The sequence below is a fragment of the Crocodylus porosus genome, unplaced genomic scaffold (genome assembly GCF_001723895.1).
Source record: "Crocodylus porosus isolate Cpor-Errol unplaced genomic scaffold, CroPor_comp1, whole genome shotgun sequence".
Lineage (NCBI taxonomy): Eukaryota > Metazoa > Chordata > Crocodylia > Crocodylidae > Crocodylus > Crocodylus porosus.
This window is the reverse complement of record NW_017728943.1, coordinates 3,128,794-3,148,107: the sequence shown is the minus strand read 5'-3', so window position 1 is coordinate 3,148,107 and position 19,314 is coordinate 3,128,794. Positions and strand designations below refer to the sequence as shown.

Here is a 19,314-nt window from a genome sequence, read left to right as displayed (position 1 = left end):
TACTGCCCAAGTGCAACACCCTGCACTTGTCAGTATTGAAGTGCATCCTGTTTTTGTTAGCCCACCCCTGCAACCTATCCAGGTCTTGCTGCAGTCTTTCCCTCCCTACTAGTGTGCTCACCTCACCCCAAATTTTGCTATCATCAGCTAATTTAAACAGCTTGCTTTTCACCCCGTTGTCCAAATCACTGATAATGACGTAGGTGGTAATTAATAATTAATTAATTTTCTTAATTTTTTTAGGGGCCCTGCAGGCCAGATAGAATAGTCTGGCAGGCCACATCTGTCCCATGGGCCACATTTTACCCACCCCTGTTGTAGAGCGATCCAGTGACTAACATAACAGACTTGGGATACTCAATGTCTGCTCCCACCAACTTGCAGCGATACTTTGGCGACACAGTTCATTTAGCTCCACGCTTTATATTTATATAGTGCTACTCCTAACAGGATCCGAGATCTCCAAGAGGCAGTGACACTGTACATGCATCATTTACAACCCTTCAGAGATGTTTATGGAGGAATATAAACATCTGTGAGGCAACCCCCAAGCTGCTTAGGGAGCATTCAAACAGCTGTTATTGAAAGAAAAGAGGGAAGCAATGGGTTTGTCATCATCTACGTGCAATATACCTGCCTACGAGCACAATCTGAAATCCTTCACAGCAGGATTAAGCTCGTTCTTTAAACCCCTTCCCAGCCGGGGCCCAGCAGGGGCGGCGCCACCGCCGCACGCAGGCTCGCTGACCCGCCCCGTCCCGCCGGGCCCCTGGTCTTGCCTCCAAGCTGGCCCAGGAGGAGGGGCGGCCGCGGGAACCCCGACTCCGAGTCGGGCGCGCCTGGGCTGCTGGGAGGCCTCAGGCTGTGCCTGCTGGTGCCAGGCAGGGCCCGGCCCGCTGCGCTCCTTACACGGCCGCGCTCGGGGGACACCGCCTAAAATGAGCCGCCCCACCCCGGCAGTATGCGTGTATGGGGAGACAGTAGGGCCCGGCCGGGGCGCCCGGAGAAGCCCGAAGGCCAAGGCCCCGGCCCCTCTCCGTTACCTCAGCTCAGCGCCGCCGCTGCCCAAGCCCGCACGCAGCGACCCTTCCCGCCCCGCGCGCTTTGCGTCGGCGGCGTACACACATGCGCAGCGTGGCCGGGAGGCCGGCCCGGCCCGCGCGTCACCTGCTGGAGCCAGAGCGCGCGAGCCTCGGCGCGCCTTGGAGCAGTGGCCTGTTTCACATCCGCGAGGTCCGGCGGGAGGCGCGGGGCCGGGGCCGGGGCTTCGGCTTCAGGAGCCGGGCTGCGGCCCCCGGGGAAGGTGTCGGGAAAGCTGCGCTTGGGTACACTCTTCTTGCTCCGCGGGCCCGTGGTTGTGTCAGTCTGACGGCTGGGAAAAGGCAGGGTTTGGGACGAACCGAAGTGAGTGTGTGTGTGTGCGCGCGCGTGTCATTTATGCAAATATGCGTATCTGTGATTCCGCAGAAGCTTTCCGGGCTGTTCACTTGCACGAGACGCCCCGCTGATCAGATCCCCCGAGGCTTGTGGCCAGTGCGTGTGGTACGAAGCAGATCGGTAGGGTGTGTGTGTATACATATACGTGTCTGTATAGGTACGTGTCTTGGCACAAGCTCTCTCGGGTTCACTCCACCAGACACTGTGACGGGCCCAGTCCCCCGGAGCTCGTGCTGCGTGTGCCCAGTGTACGCGCGGGCGGGCGGACACAGACGAATCCAAGTCGGTGACACGTCTGTGTCCACAACCCCGCCAGCCAGGATCGGGCGCATCAACCCGCCCCGCCTGGTATGGCAAAGACTCCCGACCGAGCCCGAGCCCGAGCCAGCTGCGATGGCTGCAGGGGGCCGCCCCCTCCACCCACAGCAGTGGAAGCCCCGCCCCTCCAGCGCGGGGCACGCACCAGCGTGGTGACGCCATCAGGCGGCGCAGGCGTGCATTGCGTGCGTATCCCGCGCGTCGCGTCCCGTCGCGCCCCCTCTCGGTCCCCGGGGCAGTGGTGGCGGCGGGATCTCGCGGGCCCGAGGAGCAAGCTAGTGAGTCCGTGCGGGGGCGGCGGCGCGGCCCGGCTCATGGCGGCGGCTCCACGCCTGGCTCCCGGCGGAGTCCGGGGCGGGGTCCGGCCCGGCCCGGCCTGGCCTGGCCTGGCCTAGCGCGGCCTCCCTCGGACAAAGGGCCCAGAGCAGCCCCGCACCCCTCCTCTCCGCAGCCTGGCGAGTGGGCGGCTGCAGCCGCTGCTGCTCCGTCCCCTCCGGGTAGGCCCCAGGCCTGCCCGCGAGGCCCGAGCTCCGTGAGCTGCGGCGGGCGCAGCTTCCTCCCCCGCGTCCGCCCCTCCGGCGCCGTGACCCTTGCAGGGCGGCTGCGGTGGCCTTTCTCTCCTGCCTTTCCCGTCCGGGGGGCACCAGGAGGCTGGAGCGAGGCCTTCCATTCCTGCCTCAGTGGCAGCGCTGTCTTGTGCAGCCTGCACGCAGCACCGCCCCCCCCCCCCCGACGTCTGATCCCAGGGGGAGCACGTCAGCCTTTTCGTGTCTCTTTCCTCATAAAACTTTGGCAGCAAAGCGAGTTTGGGAGCAGGGGTGGCAAGCCTGGGTCCTGCTCTCTCACAGGCAAGGTGGTCTCTAGAGGGGAAGATTCCTTCCGTGTCATTTTTTTCCCCCAAAACAGTATCAGTAAGGAAACATTTTTTTTGTACAGTCTTCACCATTGAAGTTTTAATCTGCAGCTTGTTGCCAGAACGTCTGAGTCCCCCCTCCCCCATGATGTCAGTAGGAAGGTGGACGTTGCGCTCAGACGTGTTGTGCTTTGTGAGATGAGAAATGGGATAGGGTGTTCCTGGTATTGCGCTTGGTGGATTTTTTTTCTAGTTTTCCTTTAGAAGAAAAAGTGGATTTGATTCATGCAGTGAGATGACAACCTGAACTCAGCGCGAGCAGCAAAAGCCAAGTGTTTTGTGTTTCCATCACCTGTTATACGTTTGGGTTTTTTTTGTTGCACGCCTGCAGGTTGGAAGGCTGAGAGGTGTCTGCACAAGTGCGAGTAACAGTACATCAGCGTCAACCTTTGCCACACAGAAGCAAGACAGTTTTTCCCAAAACGTCCCAGCGAGTTCCATGTTCTAGACTTTCAGATTGGTTGGGCAGCTTCTAAGCTGGTAAATGCTCTGCTTAGGAAGTAGTATATTAATCTCAAATTTACAGCTGTTTTTCTTTTTTTTTGTATTATAGTATCATTAAAGGATTCCTACTCATTGCAGGCAGTTGTTTAATGTGATTGCAAACTAGGAGCCCTGGAATTATTATACATTTGAAAAGACTAGGCATCCTTCTCTCTTGTGTATGCAAGAGAATGAGAGTGCACTTGTGTGCTTTAAGGCTATGATGACTCCAAATGTTGGGAAAAACTAAATTCTTTGGAATTATGGATTCAAATTCTGGTAGTCAGCTTAGTCTCTTGTTCTGACAGAAACCTGAATGCTCTGCAGCATGTTATATTGAGGGCCTTTCAAATATGAGCTCTGAAATTGAAGTGCTGTGTATAAACACTAAAGATCCTGTGGCACTGTTCTTAAGAGGCTTGGAAATTTATTGAAGATTCCCTTTCTCTTAATTGCATTGTTTCACACATGCTGATTAGTTATTGCTCTCCTCTTTTCAAGTGGCTGGATTTCACCAATGCCGTGCACACAGCCGTGATACGCTCAGAGGTGGGAATGTTGAGAAACGCAAAATATTTATTGAGTTGACTTTTCATCTCTCCTTTTCCTACACCTGCTGGAGGCGGATAAATCTGTGGATTTATCTGCCCAGATTACAAGATCAACAGGTCAGGCAGTGAATTACATGATTATTCAGCACTGTCTGATGGATACTTTTCTTAAACACAAAGTAGAAATACTCATATTTACTATATAAAAAAGCCCAAAATCCTAGTTGATTGTCTGTCATCCTGCTCTAAACCTTCTTAAAATAATTGTAGAAAGTTTTGGGGTGAGTGGTTTTTGTTGAAACTGTTGTTTTTCTGAAAGTAAAAGAATGTTAATTGGTATACTCTGATTTTAACAGATATATTACCAGCATCATGAACTGGAACAAAGGTGGACCTGGCACCAAAAGAGGCTTTGGTTTTGGTGGGTTTGCCATAGCCCCTGGAAAAAAAGAGGAACCTAAGCTCTCTCAACAGTCCCATAGCGCTTTTGGAACAGCTGGCTCTTCTGCTGGGTTTGGGAAGTCAGGGCCACCTCAGCTCCCTTCCTTCTACAAAATTGGTTCCAAGAGAGCTAACTTTGATGAGGAGAATGCGTAAGTTGTGATACTTTCTTTTTCATAACCCAGGGCTGTCCAACTTCTAACTGTGAACCACAGGGCTCCCCCATCCCAACCTCAGCCACACTCCATACAGGCTGCATACCATGCCATGTGACCCTAAGCCCCATGCCATTGTACTGTGCCGGTATTCCTGCACCACACCACATCATTCTCCCCTTCCCCACCACTGTGGGTGCCCTCGTCCTATTGCAGCATGTGACAGGCAACCCCCACTGCCACATGGGGTTTCTTGGTGTCCCTCAGCCCTGCCTCCAGGGGTGGGGCAGGAAGGAAAAGCTGGAGGAGGGAGTGGGAGTTGAGTGTTTTGTGGCAGCAGCAGAAGGTTTGGGAGGGGAGGAGTGGGGATGGAGGCGGGGTGGGGAGCAGCACCTGGACCAGGAGCTTGGTAACTGCAGATTAACACCTCAGGGTCTGTATATGGCCCACAGGCTGCCAGTTGGACAGCTCTGGTTTAACCTAGTGATGGTAGGACTGATGGTTCTATAGGCCTCAAAGAGCAAATTTCATTGATGGAAGCTGATGAGCAGACGGGTAGATGAGACTGTCTGAACCTTGGTTTCCTTATCTGTGAAAGGGGAGGGGAAATATCTTTTCTGCCTCTTGGTTAATATTTGGACAGCTTGCTTATTTTTATGTACTTACTTTGTCCTCTCCAAGAACCTAGGCTGCCTAATACCCTTTTTTATGGTATAATAAAATACCAATAATATTAATTGTTTCAACAAAAACTCAGCCAGCCATTACAGAAAGTTCCTTCTACCCCTTCATACTATTAATCCTTTGCAAAATACTGTCTAACATGCTTCATGCAGTAAGATCAATATGTACTCATTCAAGCTAAGAGTAAGAGTGAGTTGCAGAGTTTTGGAATGGAGCCTCACAGCAAACATTTTGTTCCTTTCTTTTGATAATGGAATTCCTATTGGTCTCCTTGCTGCCAGCATGTGCAGCAAAATGTCATGGAAAGAGAGGCAGCCCTTTCAGTAAGGTCATCCATATAGGGTTCGTGTGTCAGAACCAACACCTTAAACTCCCACTGGAGACTGTTGGGCAGCTTGTTCTGGTCTGGGAGCACTGTTGTTACCTATTTCCAGCAAGATGTCCTGCTCAGTAAATGAGCCATTGGCCTCTAGGCTAGCTGTGGTCTCCCAATGTTTTTAAAATGCAACTTTTCATATGGTGTCTTGTAGACGGTAATTGTAGACGGAAGTGATACAAATATGGATTAACTGTGACAAGATCCATTTCCAAAATGAAATGTTGCAGCTTGCTAGGCAGATGATGGAAAATGCACAGGGTTACTGCTGTAATTACTTCCAAACAGCCATGAGAGGTCTAAAATTACCCTAACGCTGCGAACACTAGTAACAAATGACAGACATACTCCCTAAGTCAAGGTACCTGACATGCATGTCCTGTCAAGAGCAAAACAACGGTTCAGTAGTGGGCATGGTAGCCCATGAGTGGAAGACTTTAGGTTCAAATCCCTGCTTCTCCAAAGACCGTGATGTTGGGAGCAATCATTTGGAGTATGTCTGTGCTGCAGTGGCAAGGAGCTCAGTCTTGCTGCCAAGCTAAAAAACACTGTATACCTTACCTATTTTCCTGTGCATGGGTCCTCTGGAAATAGGGTGAGGATCCTCCAGAGCAGGGGTGGTCAATTATTTTAGCTGGAGGGCTGCTTAATGACTTTTGGTGAGCTGTGGAGGGCTGCAAGCGTAGCCCTGCCCCCTGGCAGTTGCTCCACCCCTGGCTGTCATTTTGGGACCTGATGTCTCACCCACTCCTGACCTTTGTCACTGAAAGTCCCTGCTCTTGCCCCTGAATGTACTCCTTTTGGTGGTTGGGGGTTGTCCTCCCTGGAACCAGGAAAAAACCAAATCATATACTAAAAATCAAACATCTACTATAACATTTAAATTTTATTTCAAAAAATACTTTTGTCCTGATTTACTTGCGTTTGTGTAGTGTATATAGAGGCAATTGTATAATAGTTCAAAATAAAGTCTTACTCTTGTATATTGTGTGCGTGGGGTATGGGTGGTGTTTGTGAAGGGGGTGGGATTTGTGAAGGAGGGTGGCTGGATATGGGATTTGTGGTTGGAGATGTGTGGTTGGGGTTTTGTCGGGGGTGGGTTTGTGTATGGGTATGAGCCCCCCACCATGTTGCACGGCCCCTGATGGCAACAGCAGCAGCAGGTGGTGGGCCATCAGGGTGCTCATGGCCCGCAGCAGGCAGAGCCCTTCAGGAACTGCACATGGCATCATAGAGCCAGCCTGGTCTGCTGGCATGCGCCCTCAAACCAAGCCAGGCTAGCTCCATGCCAGCATGTGGGACTCCCAGCACTGCAGGTGGCAGCCATGTGCCACCGGGTCTGGCTGGGCTGGTTCTGTGCCTCCATGTTGGGCTTCCAGTGGGGAGCCACACACACAGGCACAGAGCCAGGAGGCCCAAAGGTGCCTGGCTCCCACCTGCAGTACCAGGAGCCCCACATGCTATCACGGAGCCTGCCCAGCCTGAAGGCATGCATTCCTGTCTGCGATGCTGGGAGTCCCATGTTCTGGCATGGAGCCAACCTGAACCAGCCTAATGGTTACACAGCTTCCGGAAGGAGTGCTGGAAGCCACACATGACGGCACTGAGCCCACCCAGCCTAATTGCACATTGCTTCCTGTGCTCCTGGTGGTGTGTAATCTCTGACAGCCTGCACCTGCCACAGGCTTTGAGGGGCAGCCATGAGCTGGTAGCAGTTGTCTTTTGGAGGGACCCCTCAGGTCAAATAGAATGGCCTGGTGGGCCGGATCTAGCCCACCCCTGCCCCAGAGCATCCCTGGTACCATGCTCACAACCTGGATTTCTGGCATGCTTGGGGTGCCCTGAAGGGCATCTTCATCTCCTCATTTCTAGGGTTGATTTACACATAACAAGAGTAGGTGGGATAGGGCCTTTTGTATCCGCAGCTATAATGTAGACTTACTGTGCCCCAGTTCCATGTCTGTGAAGGGATAATAATGCTTCCTGTCCCTTGTTGAGTGTCCTCAGGGCATGCCGAGCCACTTCTTCCTGTCCCCATCTGACCTTTTTTTGTTCCAGGCTTCGTGATCTCATACACCAGTCCGTATTGCCCAGTCACAGCAAGTGGGTCTGGTCCCAGACAAGCTACTGGAACTGTACTTGGCATTCTCCGGGCAGTTTTCTGGATGGGGCGTGGGTGCCCCTTGGGTTTGGTCCCCGCTGGGCTATGGTGGGCCTGGGTAGCTTCCCTTGGCTCCCTGACGGGCAGAGATGGTGGCAGGGTGTTTCTGGGAGCAGGGAGTGTATCAGGTTCTGACACCAGCACCTAGACACTTCCTGCCTGGCTTCCAGCCTCTGGGCTGCTTTTGTGAGTGCGGCTGCAGGGCTCTGGGCTAATTGGGGATAGACCCTCCAGCCACAGTGCACCAGCTGTGCTAGCTGCAGCCTGGCCACCTTGGCTGCAGCGCCATGGTAAGCTGGGTGGATGCCTGTAACATTCCTACAGTTGCTTATTCTAGTCCACCACCATTATTTTAGTCTCATCAAGGTTCAGTTTCAGCTGGCTTTCACTCACATATGCTCTAGTTTAGATGAGACGATAATCATTTAAATCAAACAAGGTATAATTGGTGTCTCTGGCATATTGAAAATACCAGACTTTGTGTTTCATTGCTAACCCTCCTGGCAGACGCATGTACAGGTTGAAGGTGACTGGCATCCTACATCACCCTCTACTGGGGAGGCTTGGGAGAAGAGGATCAGTTGACCCTAACCCAGGGGCAGGCAAATATCTTGGGTGGAGGGTTGCTTACTGAATTTTGGCAAGCTATCAAGGGCTGCATGACAGGTAGCCAGGGGCAGATAAATATTTATTTTCTAACTGTTTTAGGGGCCCCATGGGCCGGATATAATGGCCTGGTGGGCCGCATCTGGCGCGTGGGCTGCATTTTGCCCACCCCTGTGCCTAACTTTGCCACAACTTCTAGCACAATGCATGAATATTGGTAATATGATTCAAGGTCCTTTAATGGAATGGTCTGGATAAGAGCAAAATTTTGCTGTTCAACCCAGTTGGTTATTTGGACTCTTGAATCAGTGGCTTCATAGAAAATGTGAAAGACTGGTATCCGATTTTGCATAGTACATTACAATTGAAAACTGCTCTCTCTTGCTTGTCAGGTACTTTGAGGATGAAGAAGAAGATTCCAGCAATGTTGATTTGCCGTACATTCCTGCAGAGAATTCCCCCACTCGCCAGCAGTTTCATTCCAAATCGGGAGATTCTGACAGTGAAGATGATCCTCTGGAAGCATTCATGGCTGAAGTGGAGGTAAGTCCCAATGCACGAAATGTTTATAAACTTAAGTGGTTATATTCATCCCTGATCAGGAGCAGAAAACATGGCTTATGCTATACCTTCTACTAGATTAGTGTTGTCACTGTCCTTGAATCTCTGGCCTTTGAATTTAGCTTTACTGCTAAATTCTGGAGCCCTGTTGGGTTAGATAACAAGCGTGAGTGAGTATAACTGCATTAAATTAGTTTCATGACAGAGACAACGCTCTGAGAATATCCTTTTTTTTTCTAGTTTCACAGTTCTTAGGGATGAAGGCCTGTTGGATCCACAAGCATTAATTTTTATTTAAATATGGTTTAAGATTACTTAAATATTCAGGCATGACAACCTTGGAAATGTTTTTTTTAAATAGAAATGGTAATACTTGAAGGTGCACTGATACATTGGTGCATATCTTTTCAACTCCAATAAAAGGAAAATTGATGCTATCAGCAATTGGCTTTTTTTGGGTGATGTGGCTGATAATGTCACCAGTAAATACCACATGCATATGCACAGTCTTAGCGTGCACATGGCCAGGAATTCAGCCCAGCAGCTTAGAGACCAGCATCCAGTCAGTAAGTCTGTGGGGAGGGAAGGGGGAGCAGTAGATCACGGTCCTCTTGATGAGGGAGGGTGTAGGGCTGGGGTAGGGGAGGGGGTGGCTTCCGCCACTGTGTGCACCTCCAGGGCAGACATGTGCCCCTGGATCTGTGCGCAGGGCAAGGGTGGGCTGTGCGCTTGAGGCTGTGGGCTGCGTTTGGGGCAGGCAGCGGTGATGGTGCTTGGAGGGGTGGCTACTGCAAATCTTGGGGTGGCTCCAGCCCCCGCATAGTCCCTCCACCCAGTGCTGCCTGCCCCACCCTACCCACCCTGGGTCCAGCCCCTGTCGGGAAGAGGCCAGTGGCAGCCTCTGGCCCCAAGCGCACAGTGACAGCCCGCTCTCGGCCTGCACACAGATCCAGGGGGCCTGTGCTTCCCATGCCTCCCCTGAGGTGCATACAGCAGCGGGAGCTGACACCCTGCACTCCCTCCCCAACCTGCCCTAGCAGGGCAGTGCCTGCCCCAGCCCCTTCCTCGCTGTGGGGACCTCAGTCTGCCTCCCCCGCCCCCACGGATTTACCAGATGAACTCTGCTCTCCATGCTGCTGGGTTGCATATCAGCAATGGAACTGATATCAGCCAATATGGCTGGTTAATAATCGGCCATTGGTATTAGTCCAGAAAACACTGCCATTAAATCTCAGCGCAAGGCTTTGGAGAATTACTGAAATGAAAAGGGAATAGTTCTTGAGTCTCTCAAGTGCATTTGAAATGCAAAAGCTGAGTCCTAAATCCCAAAGAACCAAAACAGTTGTTAGCCCACTTATTAGCCCTGTGGTAGCTAAGTGTGCCAGCACATGTAGTCTGTCTCTTAATATACTTAGCTCCTACATGCACAGCCAACTCTGCTGAGCAGAAGTCCATATGTGTTACAAACCTTAGAATCCAACAGTACTTCTAGTACTTGCATATTAATACAAAACATGTTTCACATTTTTCATACATCTAATGACAGTGTATTCAACATATGATACAGAGAAAGCTTAATAGATCATAACAGATCTTATACCACGCCTATTATTAGTCTAATTCCTATAAAAAAAAAAAATGTCAGGACTGTTTTAGCGCTCTTCAAGGAATGCTTAACCAACGTTTTACTGAAGGCTACAAAGATATGGTTGTATTTGTTCCTTGTCTATAATTCTCTTGAGAATCAAAAAATCCCATAATATGTAAAAACCCTTTAAGAGTGACTAAAGCAAAAATAAAGTTTCCAAATGCTATAACTTCATAATGATCTGATTAGATAATACATCAAAGCTTTATAAAGCCCTTGCTAGTACAACTAATATTTTGTGCAGTTTTCTTACTTTGTTCAGCAAAGTTTGATTTGTGTCTGACACCAGAATTTTTTTTAGTTGCAACTGTGCAGCTAGTTGGGTTCTAGCATTTTTTCCTGACTAGTGTGTGGGGAAAAAAACCCTTTTTCCAGGAACACTGTTATGAAACTGTGGGGTAGACCCCCAAAGGAGTTATTAATATAATTTCATTAGTGTAATGGGAAATGGAATGAGAGATTTAAATCCCAGCAGTATTATCCCCATGCTATGATGGCTTGACCTAGTTATGATGGATTCATTTTGTATTACAAGATCTCTGGATTTTTTTCACTTAAGATATATTATCATGCTTTGAAATATTTATCTGTTTTTATTAAGTTAATTTTATACTAGGGCATTTTCCTTTCTAAGGCTTGTTTTTGCTGTTAATTGATATGAGTACAATTCTGTATCCTCAGGATCAAGCTGCTCGGGACATGAAGAGACTTGAAGACAAAGACAAGGAAAGAAAGAATACAAAGTAAGTACTACTCCATGCCTCACAAAACCTGCCTGCCTTTCTCTTGTTAAAGAGTATTGAGAGAATTTCAGCCATCTTCTACATTACCACAAGTTACATTGGTTTATTTGAATCTGGGTAGTATAAATATAGCAAACAACAGCAACCAGGATATGGCACCCTGCCCAGTGGCTAAAGTTCTGTGCTTTAGATGGGAGAATCTTGTGGAGCTGCCCCACAGCCAAATCCATATGGAGAAACCCACTTTTGAGAAAACTGGTCAGACTTTAATTTTACTTTAGCTGGAAGGATCATTTGTGGTCGTCTTTCCTCCCTGCTTCCAAAGCCCCTATATTGTAGCAACTGTCTATGCCAGTCTCAGCCAAGAAAAACATGGGTGCAACTCCATCTAAAGTCAGCCATTGTCTTCCCAAAAAGCATCCAGAGAAAATTATTCCAGAATTGTGATTTAGGCACTTCTTGCCCAACAAACTCATCCCAAGCAAATCTAGAGAGCGGGGGTTAAACTAGTATTTTCTGCCTAGCAATGAATTGCATTGGCACCAGACTGGTCTGAGTCAAGCTTTTCATTCTCTGACTGATTAGGAATGCTTGGTTTTGTTTGAAACCATACTTGTTGGAGCACACGATTCCTTTTGCAATCACCTGGCAACACTTTATAAAAGAGAGAGATTCTTTTAAAGCTAGGCTGGGGGCTAAGAGTGCAGCCACTCAGCAGCTGGAACATTTTGGCTGAGGATTAGAAACATACATTTGTATAGCCTGCCTTTCTGTCCTGATCAGGTGAAATCACAGTGTGCCATTGATACTTGTTACAAATACTAGCTATGTTGATACAGTTTACATTACCAAAGGTTGATAGGTCATGCAGAGGCCTGGAACTGAACACCAGATCCCGACCACCTATGTGGGGGAAGTCCAGTGTCAGATTTGAACGTCTTGTTTCATATTCCTCACATTTTCTGATAACAGCAAAATCTTATGCCATTTTCAAAAACCTTCCCAGTAGAAGTTGTATCGAAGGAGTCTTAGTTTTTTGGTCATGTCAGCAGAAGGAAGGTGAAGCTTGTGCAGGTTGCGCATATCATAAAAGCACCTGTGGGTTGGGATTATACAGTGTTTTAAATGCTGCTTGATAGTGTTGTGTCTTCCACTGACATGTGGAGCTCAGCACTAATCAAATGAAAGTATGGAGCTGGGTATGTGGAACATTTGCAGGGAAGTTTGTTTCTCCGCTTGTTTTTCCAGGGGTATTCGAGATGACATTGAAGAGGAAGATGACCAAGTGAGTTCCTATGCAGTCTTTCTTACCTATATCCCCTCCAAAAATCTAACAAGCAAAAATTGAATACCACTGAAATACATTGGGCAATTCAGGAAGCGAGTCTAACGGTTTCAGTGATGTCCCTACCGTTCCAGGTGCTTCACCAAAGAAATAAAGTATTAACAGGCCATTTCACAGCTCTCACTAGGTTTGAGAGGATTTCTTGTTGGACTGAGTATAAAGTGTGGATCTAGATTTTTTTTTTTAGTACTTCAGGCTGTGCCAAATCTAAAATTATTGGAGTCCTCTAATGCAGTACATCAGTGGAAGCTTAAGTCATGCTGACAATCGGCAGCCAAATTTGTGGCTCTTCAGGGCAATGATCACATCTTACTCTTTATGTACAAGGTGCCCCAGTCCTCTGAGGTTTCTGGGCATTATCATCTTACAAATAATAATTGAAGAAAAGAGGTTGCATTTCAAAATGTACTCAGTTCATTTATTTGACCTGTAGTCATAATTATTTGAGACTTTATACTGCATTAGTAATTATCCTGTTAATTTAAGTAATGTAGAACCATGCAAGTACTCTCTTGCCTGTTAAAGACTGTGTTTTCAGTTAGGTGCATGTGATTGTGCTTCCATTTAAATGAAACTGTATTTTGCATGCATCTGATACTGTGCATATTATGCACATGTGGTTAGTCAGCAACTAATTAGACATGTGATTTGCACAAATACCCAACATGTGTGCAGTGTTAGAAGAGACAAATATTTGCACACAATAGTATGACCTTGGAAAACTGGCCCTATATCTTTGCTGAGAAGTCAGTTTATCATGTCCCTGTGATAATTTTTTGATTTGCAGATTTAACAGTGAGAGATAATAGCACATATGTTATATGTTTAGGGTGGGATCTTCCAGTGCCTTCTAATTTGTGATTCTCTTGAAGGATTCTTCTGAACTTGTTTCTTTGCCATTAAGACTGGTGTTGACTGTCCATTAGTTATCCTAAAGCAAAACTCAGTTCTTTTAGTAAAGTTGGTGGGAGTAGAAAATTGATAGTTTGTGGAGCTTTAATGTTTGAGGGGAAAAAACAAATAGAGAAACTTTTTCAGACGTAAGTGTTTTAAAAGCTGTGGCATTTGTTCTGTAGTCCTCATGGGTAAAGGGATAGATCCTACCATTAGTATAGCATGGCATTTTTCCATAGAAGCATTTCTTAATCAGTCCTTGAGGGCGGGGAGGGGGCGTTAAGTAACATTTTGTAGTTACTTAACTGTGGTACTAACTGACCATTATAGCTGCTCTTTTCATTTCTTCTGATTGTCCTTCGTCTGGACTTTACGACTATTGCTATTTACCAGAAGAGGCAGTTCTAGTGAACATTTTGTCCTTCAGTGGTAGGTGTTGAAGCAAGCAACCATTTAACGTACGCACCAATTAATCAGAAATGCAGTAGGATTTCACCATTGTATGTGTGTGTGATTTTACTGATATGTTTTGCTGCAGGAAGCTTATTTCCGCTACATGGCAGAAAACCCTAATGCTGGTGTGGTACAAGAAGAGGAGGAAGATAACCTGGAGTATGACAGTGATGGAAATCCAATTGCACCATCCAAAAAAATCATCGATCCACTTCCACCTATTGATCATTCAGAGGTGGGGATTGCTTTTAAACTTACAGATTTGGATATCCCCCAGTACTAATTAGACAAGCTTGTGGAGCAGCTCAAACCAGTGTTTACATATATTTTACAGCTGTTATCAAATTCATTTTGATATGCTCGTGATAATAGTGCAAGATAGAATGAGAGAATATAAGTGTAAATTATGGGAAAAAATGTAAGAAAAAGTGAGGCCATTTTTTTGTACAGCGAAAAGGTGAAAGGATGAGGGGGTGGTAGAGCCAATCAGCACAAATGTAGTCCATGTAAAATTGTTCTGGTTAATTCAGCACTCCAAGGAGTTATTCAGAATATGATGAATTATCCCTTAATGATGATTTATCACAAGTCAATAACTGGGATCATTGGCTTGGAATCAGAGCAATGGCAAATTTAACCATAGCTGTGAATTATCCCACAGGTGAATTAACCAGTTGCCATTACATCCTTTTAGACATGAAGTGTCCATGATGGGTGACTGTCACCTTCCTTGCAAAGCAAATTTTTCTGACATAATCTTAATTTTTTGATTGCTGTAACATGAGCCATTGGGTGTAAGATTCTGTGATGACAAAGTACAGCAAATCCCAACTTCTTTGAGCAACCAACTTACCAAATTAATGTCATCACTTTCGTGGTGTTGCCTCCTAAATAGTTATGTTATATGTCTTAACCAGCCATAGAGTAGGCCAAGCCCAATAAGGGGTAAGAGTCTTTTGCAGCAAATGGGAAGGTAGACAGTGGTGGCATGCTAGAGCCTGGTACAGAGGATAGGTAGCAGAGGAACCCAGAGGGTGAGTCTCAGTATTCTGAAGAAACAGGGTTAGTGTATCAAGAGTGATTAGGCACTGCTAGGCCAGGCTGTGAAGAAATAGGAACAGGCTTAGGATACTAGCTCTTCTCTGGGAGAACTTGCAAAAGAAAGTGTCTGTGGCCTCAGTCCTGCTGAACTTATTTAAGACGCCTCTTGATTGTAGTGAGAATAGAATAATTTGCTTGAGTGTAACCCTGTTTAGTTTTAAAGTGTCCTCCACATGACTGAATATTAAAAATCATTTCAGATAATTGTCCTCCTGTCTTAGTAAGCTTTTGCTTACAAAAGAGCAAACCTTCCAACAAAATTCACAGTATGACCTCTTGACCCCCTAAACTCAGTCATTTGCCTTGTTGCAGATTGAATACCCTCCATTTGAGAAGAACTTCTATGATGAGCATGAAGAGATCACCACCCTCACACCCCAGCAGGTGGTGGAGCTGCGACATAAGTTAAATCTGCGGGTAAGCCGGATGTAAAACCATACTTGACAGACCTTTCACTGCCAGTTGTCAGGATTGCTTTGGTGGCTGTGGCCAGTATTTTCACATCAGTTATTGATTTTGGGATATCTAACTTGGTACATCTTTGGTTTCAGAGATCAAGTGCTCAGCATCTCCTGAAAATTGGACCTATTTGAAGTTTCTCAAGTTGAATGGGTTGGGCATAAAAAATTACCAGTTGCTTTTCAACTAAAAATGCATACAATGAAGAACTGAAAGCTATAATCATATTTTGTAAAAGATATCTGCAACCTGCACTCTTAAACAGTGTTTCTCAAGCAGGGTACCACAATGTCTTAGAGTGCCTTGTGACCTTGCAATATAAGCTCTTTTAGGTATGCAAACACCTATGCTTAATTCACAGGATAAGCAGTGAGTTTTCTAATAGGAATTCCTGGCATCAAAAACTTTCTGAGCTGTTGTAGTCTTTCTGAGTTCTTTGCAATGAAAGAACACTTATTTTTCTGTTGTCAAAATATGAGTGAGAGCTCTGGGCTGGCACTTTCTGATGGGTACCTTGAATCTAAAAAAGGTTGAGAACGGCTGATCTAGGACCTTTGGAAATTGGATATGTAGTGTTATTTATTTTGAAGAATTTTTAATGATGAAATATTAAATGCCAATGGCCATTTCAAATGGAATTAGTTTTTTCAAACTTGATTATGCAGTTAATTACACATTTCCTTGTATAAAGAGAAGCAATTTTATTTCAAGCCATATATATCTATTTCTGCAGCTTTATCTTCTGCATAACAGAAACAAAAGTTACGATTATCTACCTCTAAATCAAAATGTCTAAGTTCTAGTCCAAGTTCTGTGACTTAGGCAGATGCACTTAAATTTCTTCTCGTAGATTTTCTTCATATGTAAAATAGGTACATTGTCCTCTTGCCATAGAAAGGTTTGTAAATCTGTGCTTGCTAGTGCTTTAGGGTTCACAGCTGGAAGGCACACTAATACTCCCCCCGCCCCAAAATTTGTTGTTTTGATGCTTTCATAGCTTTTTACAAACATTGAATCATGACTGGTTTCTTATTCTCTTTCCTTTGCACCATTAATTTTAAAAATCTGCAGTGAAACCTTACATACAAAGCTTGCACCTTGTGGTATTTGCCTTACATTTTCATTTCAACAGACAAAGATAATTTGTCTTGGATATAAAAGCAGGCTTTTAAAATGTGTGTAAATACGTGTTTTCTTCCTTCCAATTACAAATTCTTCTTATACGGATGATGTGTCTCTTCTTTCATCCCCCTCTAGGTCTCTGGTGCTGCTCCTCCAAGACCGGGCAGTAGTTTTGCCCATTTTGGATTTGATGAACAACTTATGCATCAGATTAGGAAATCTGAGTATACCCAGCCCACTCCTATACAGTGTCAGGTATGTGCTGTTGCTTCACTTTCTTCTAACCACAACAAGAATAGATGCAGATATTAAAAGGATTCATAGTCCATAAAAAGCTGTGTGCAGTTCTTATTGCCTGTGTCAGGGGTCAGCAACCTATGGGCACAGACCTGGGTCTTCAATGGCATTTGGTTTGTCACTCTTCTCATGCCACTGTGGAGAGAAGTGTCAGCTGCAGGAGCTTTCCTCATGCACCTAAGAAGATGATTAGCAGCAGCAAGGTTGTAGCACCTGTCCACCTACTTAGGGTGGGCTGTTCCAACTAGAAATGATTGTCTGTTCTTGGCCTTTGTTAAGCTAAGAGAAGTAGTTAGCCATGTTAATCTGATGTTAAGCAGAAGGCAGTTAGTGTTTTTTGTAGACTAACTAAGATGCATATAGAGCACAAGCTTTTGTGAACTTGAGTTCTCCCTGAAGAGGAATTGTGTGTGCATGCGTGCGCACGCACGTGCAATTGGTTTTCACTTTTATTTTTAAAAAAATGGTCTACCTACTGCTTCTTTGAGTGTTAGTCACAAATAATGTCTAGTCCCTGTGTCTTTTTTTTTCAAATCGGCTCAGCCGAAGAGAATTTTAGCACCTTCAGGTGACTAATCTGTTGCTCAGAAGACTATAGTTATTTTCTTTCTTTCTCTCTTTTTACAGTTCTTCATATTTTATGCATTGTTTTAGAAATACTAGATAAAGTGAACACAGAGCATTGTGTTAAGGGCATTTGGCTAGCAAACAGTTAACACCTAAGTTACATAAGATGTGCTTTGATTTGTTTTGTTTTGGCTCTTGAAGTAATTCCTAGCTGTTGTTTCACTTAAATTGGTATGTGTTTGGAGGTGGCGATGCCAGTGCAAGGGATTCCACCACATATGCAGGCAGGTAAAGTTGTCAAGAATATAAGGATATACATTCTGTGGCTTTTCGACGTAAAAAATAAAAGCAGTACATATTTTTCTAATTATGCCTAACATTTAATTGCAATACTGCACTTCAGGCAGAGGGACTCTGTTGGGAGAGCTTAGTCTGTGTTATATACATTGCTGGATTAACAGCCCTAGGGATAAATTGATTACTTCAATCTTCAGAACATGTACAGGTTGGACAGGAGGAAGGAAAGCTTTCCTGTCCTTCCCGACCATTAGGTTCCCATCTGGAGCAGGAGGGAACAGATGCTGCCAAGAGTGTGAGTGCATTGTTTGGTCTGCTCTCTCTGCTGAAATTGCAAATACAGTAGGGATTGTTGTACATTTACCCACTGGATTGTACCAAACCCAGCAACTTTATGTAGGTCACCAAACAATCATGAAGCCGTAGTAACTTTCAGATTACTAACAGACTCATCCAGATCTGAACTTGGTGACTTGGATGTAAAAGCTCATACAGTAGTTATATTACGATCCCTATGTTACAGATCCCTTGTGACATCTTGTACCTGTATTCATGTGGACTTTAAATCAATATGCCTTATTAAGCTATTTCTATGTGACCTGGTGATCAATTTAGAGAGCTTTTTTTTATTTTCAGGGTGTTCCAGTTGCACTGAGTGGCAGAGATATGATTGGCATAGCTAAGACTGGCAGTGGCAAAACAGCTGCCTTTATTTGGCCAATGTTAATTCACATCATGGATCAAAAAGAACTGGAACTGGGCGATGGTCCCATTGCAGTGATTGTGTGCCCAACCAGAGAGCTTTGCCAGCAGGTAGGTGTATATAATGTATTAAGTGCAGGATGGTTTTGATTTTAATACAGTCAGTTTAAATCACTGGTCAGGAAGCCTTGATTTAATCATAGCTTTTACAAAAAGTGCTTTCTTGTTGTTTGATATCCTTTATTCATTTAACATCTGGAAACTTTACACTTTTAGAGAAAGGTAAGGGCTTGACTCTACACAAATTTGCAGAAAAACAAGGGCTAATGGGTAGGTAATCAGGTCTATTATCTCTCATTTCCGTATACTGCTGTTAACAAGGATGTTATCTGTGGAGACACAAATCCACAGTTTGAGGATTGAAATTAAGCATCACAGAGATGCTTAATGGGATCTTCTAGACTGAGCATTGAGTCCCACTGGGTAGAGTGGTTTTCTTTAATCTGTACTAATCTATAGAGGAGCGTCTGGGAGCCCCATAAGATTGGACCCCTAATATATAGTCCATGGCCTGTTGTGACCTATTTATAAAAACCCTTCTAAAAGGGTTACATGAATGTATTGTTTTAAATAGTATATAATTATAAGTTATAATCCCTGTTCCATGATATCTTTGAGCTTTAACATAGTTTTAATTTAAAATATCTTTAATATAGGTGTATTTAAAAAACAAAATCAAACCCTTATAAAAAAAAATCTGATTTAAATAAAAAAATCCATTTTCTTATTTTGTTAAAACTTTTATTTTTATTCACCCTGTATAAGTGCCCCTCTATTTTCTTATAAACACAGCAAGTCTTTAGCAAGAGAAATTAGCAGAGAAACCGCAGTGCCTGTTGGAAAAGATTATCTTGTGTATTAATAACTTCAAGGAGGTGATCCTCCACCTCTATGTGGCACTGGTCAGGCCACAGCTGGAGTATTGTGTCCAGTTCTGGGC

The 19,314-nt window shown here is 45.4% G+C and overlaps 1 protein-coding gene across 2 annotated transcripts in view; it reads left to right on the top strand.

Moving 5' to 3' along the window:
* The first annotated feature begins 1,962 nt into the window (after positions 1–1,962).
* DDX42 (DEAD-box helicase 42) overlaps positions 1,963–19,314 on the top strand; it is a 35,070-nt gene continuing 17,718 nt past the window's right edge. For both annotated transcript variants that reach the window (XM_019548461.1, XM_019548460.1), the window contains exons 1-10: positions 1,963–2,033; positions 3,000–3,148; positions 4,059–4,295; positions 8,518–8,668; positions 11,016–11,077; positions 12,326–12,362; positions 13,855–14,004; positions 15,183–15,287; positions 16,587–16,706; positions 18,249–18,425. In XM_019548461.1, the coding sequence (XP_019404006.1) occupies positions 4,075–4,295; positions 8,518–8,668; positions 11,016–11,077; positions 12,326–12,362; positions 13,855–14,004; positions 15,183–15,287; positions 16,587–16,706; positions 18,249–18,425 (1,023 nt within the window). In that variant the 5' untranslated portion in view covers positions 1,963–2,033; positions 3,000–3,148; positions 4,059–4,074. The remainder of the gene's footprint in view (positions 2,034–2,999; positions 3,149–4,058; positions 4,296–8,517; positions 8,669–11,015; positions 11,078–12,325; positions 12,363–13,854; positions 14,005–15,182; positions 15,288–16,586; positions 16,707–18,248; positions 18,426–19,314) is intronic.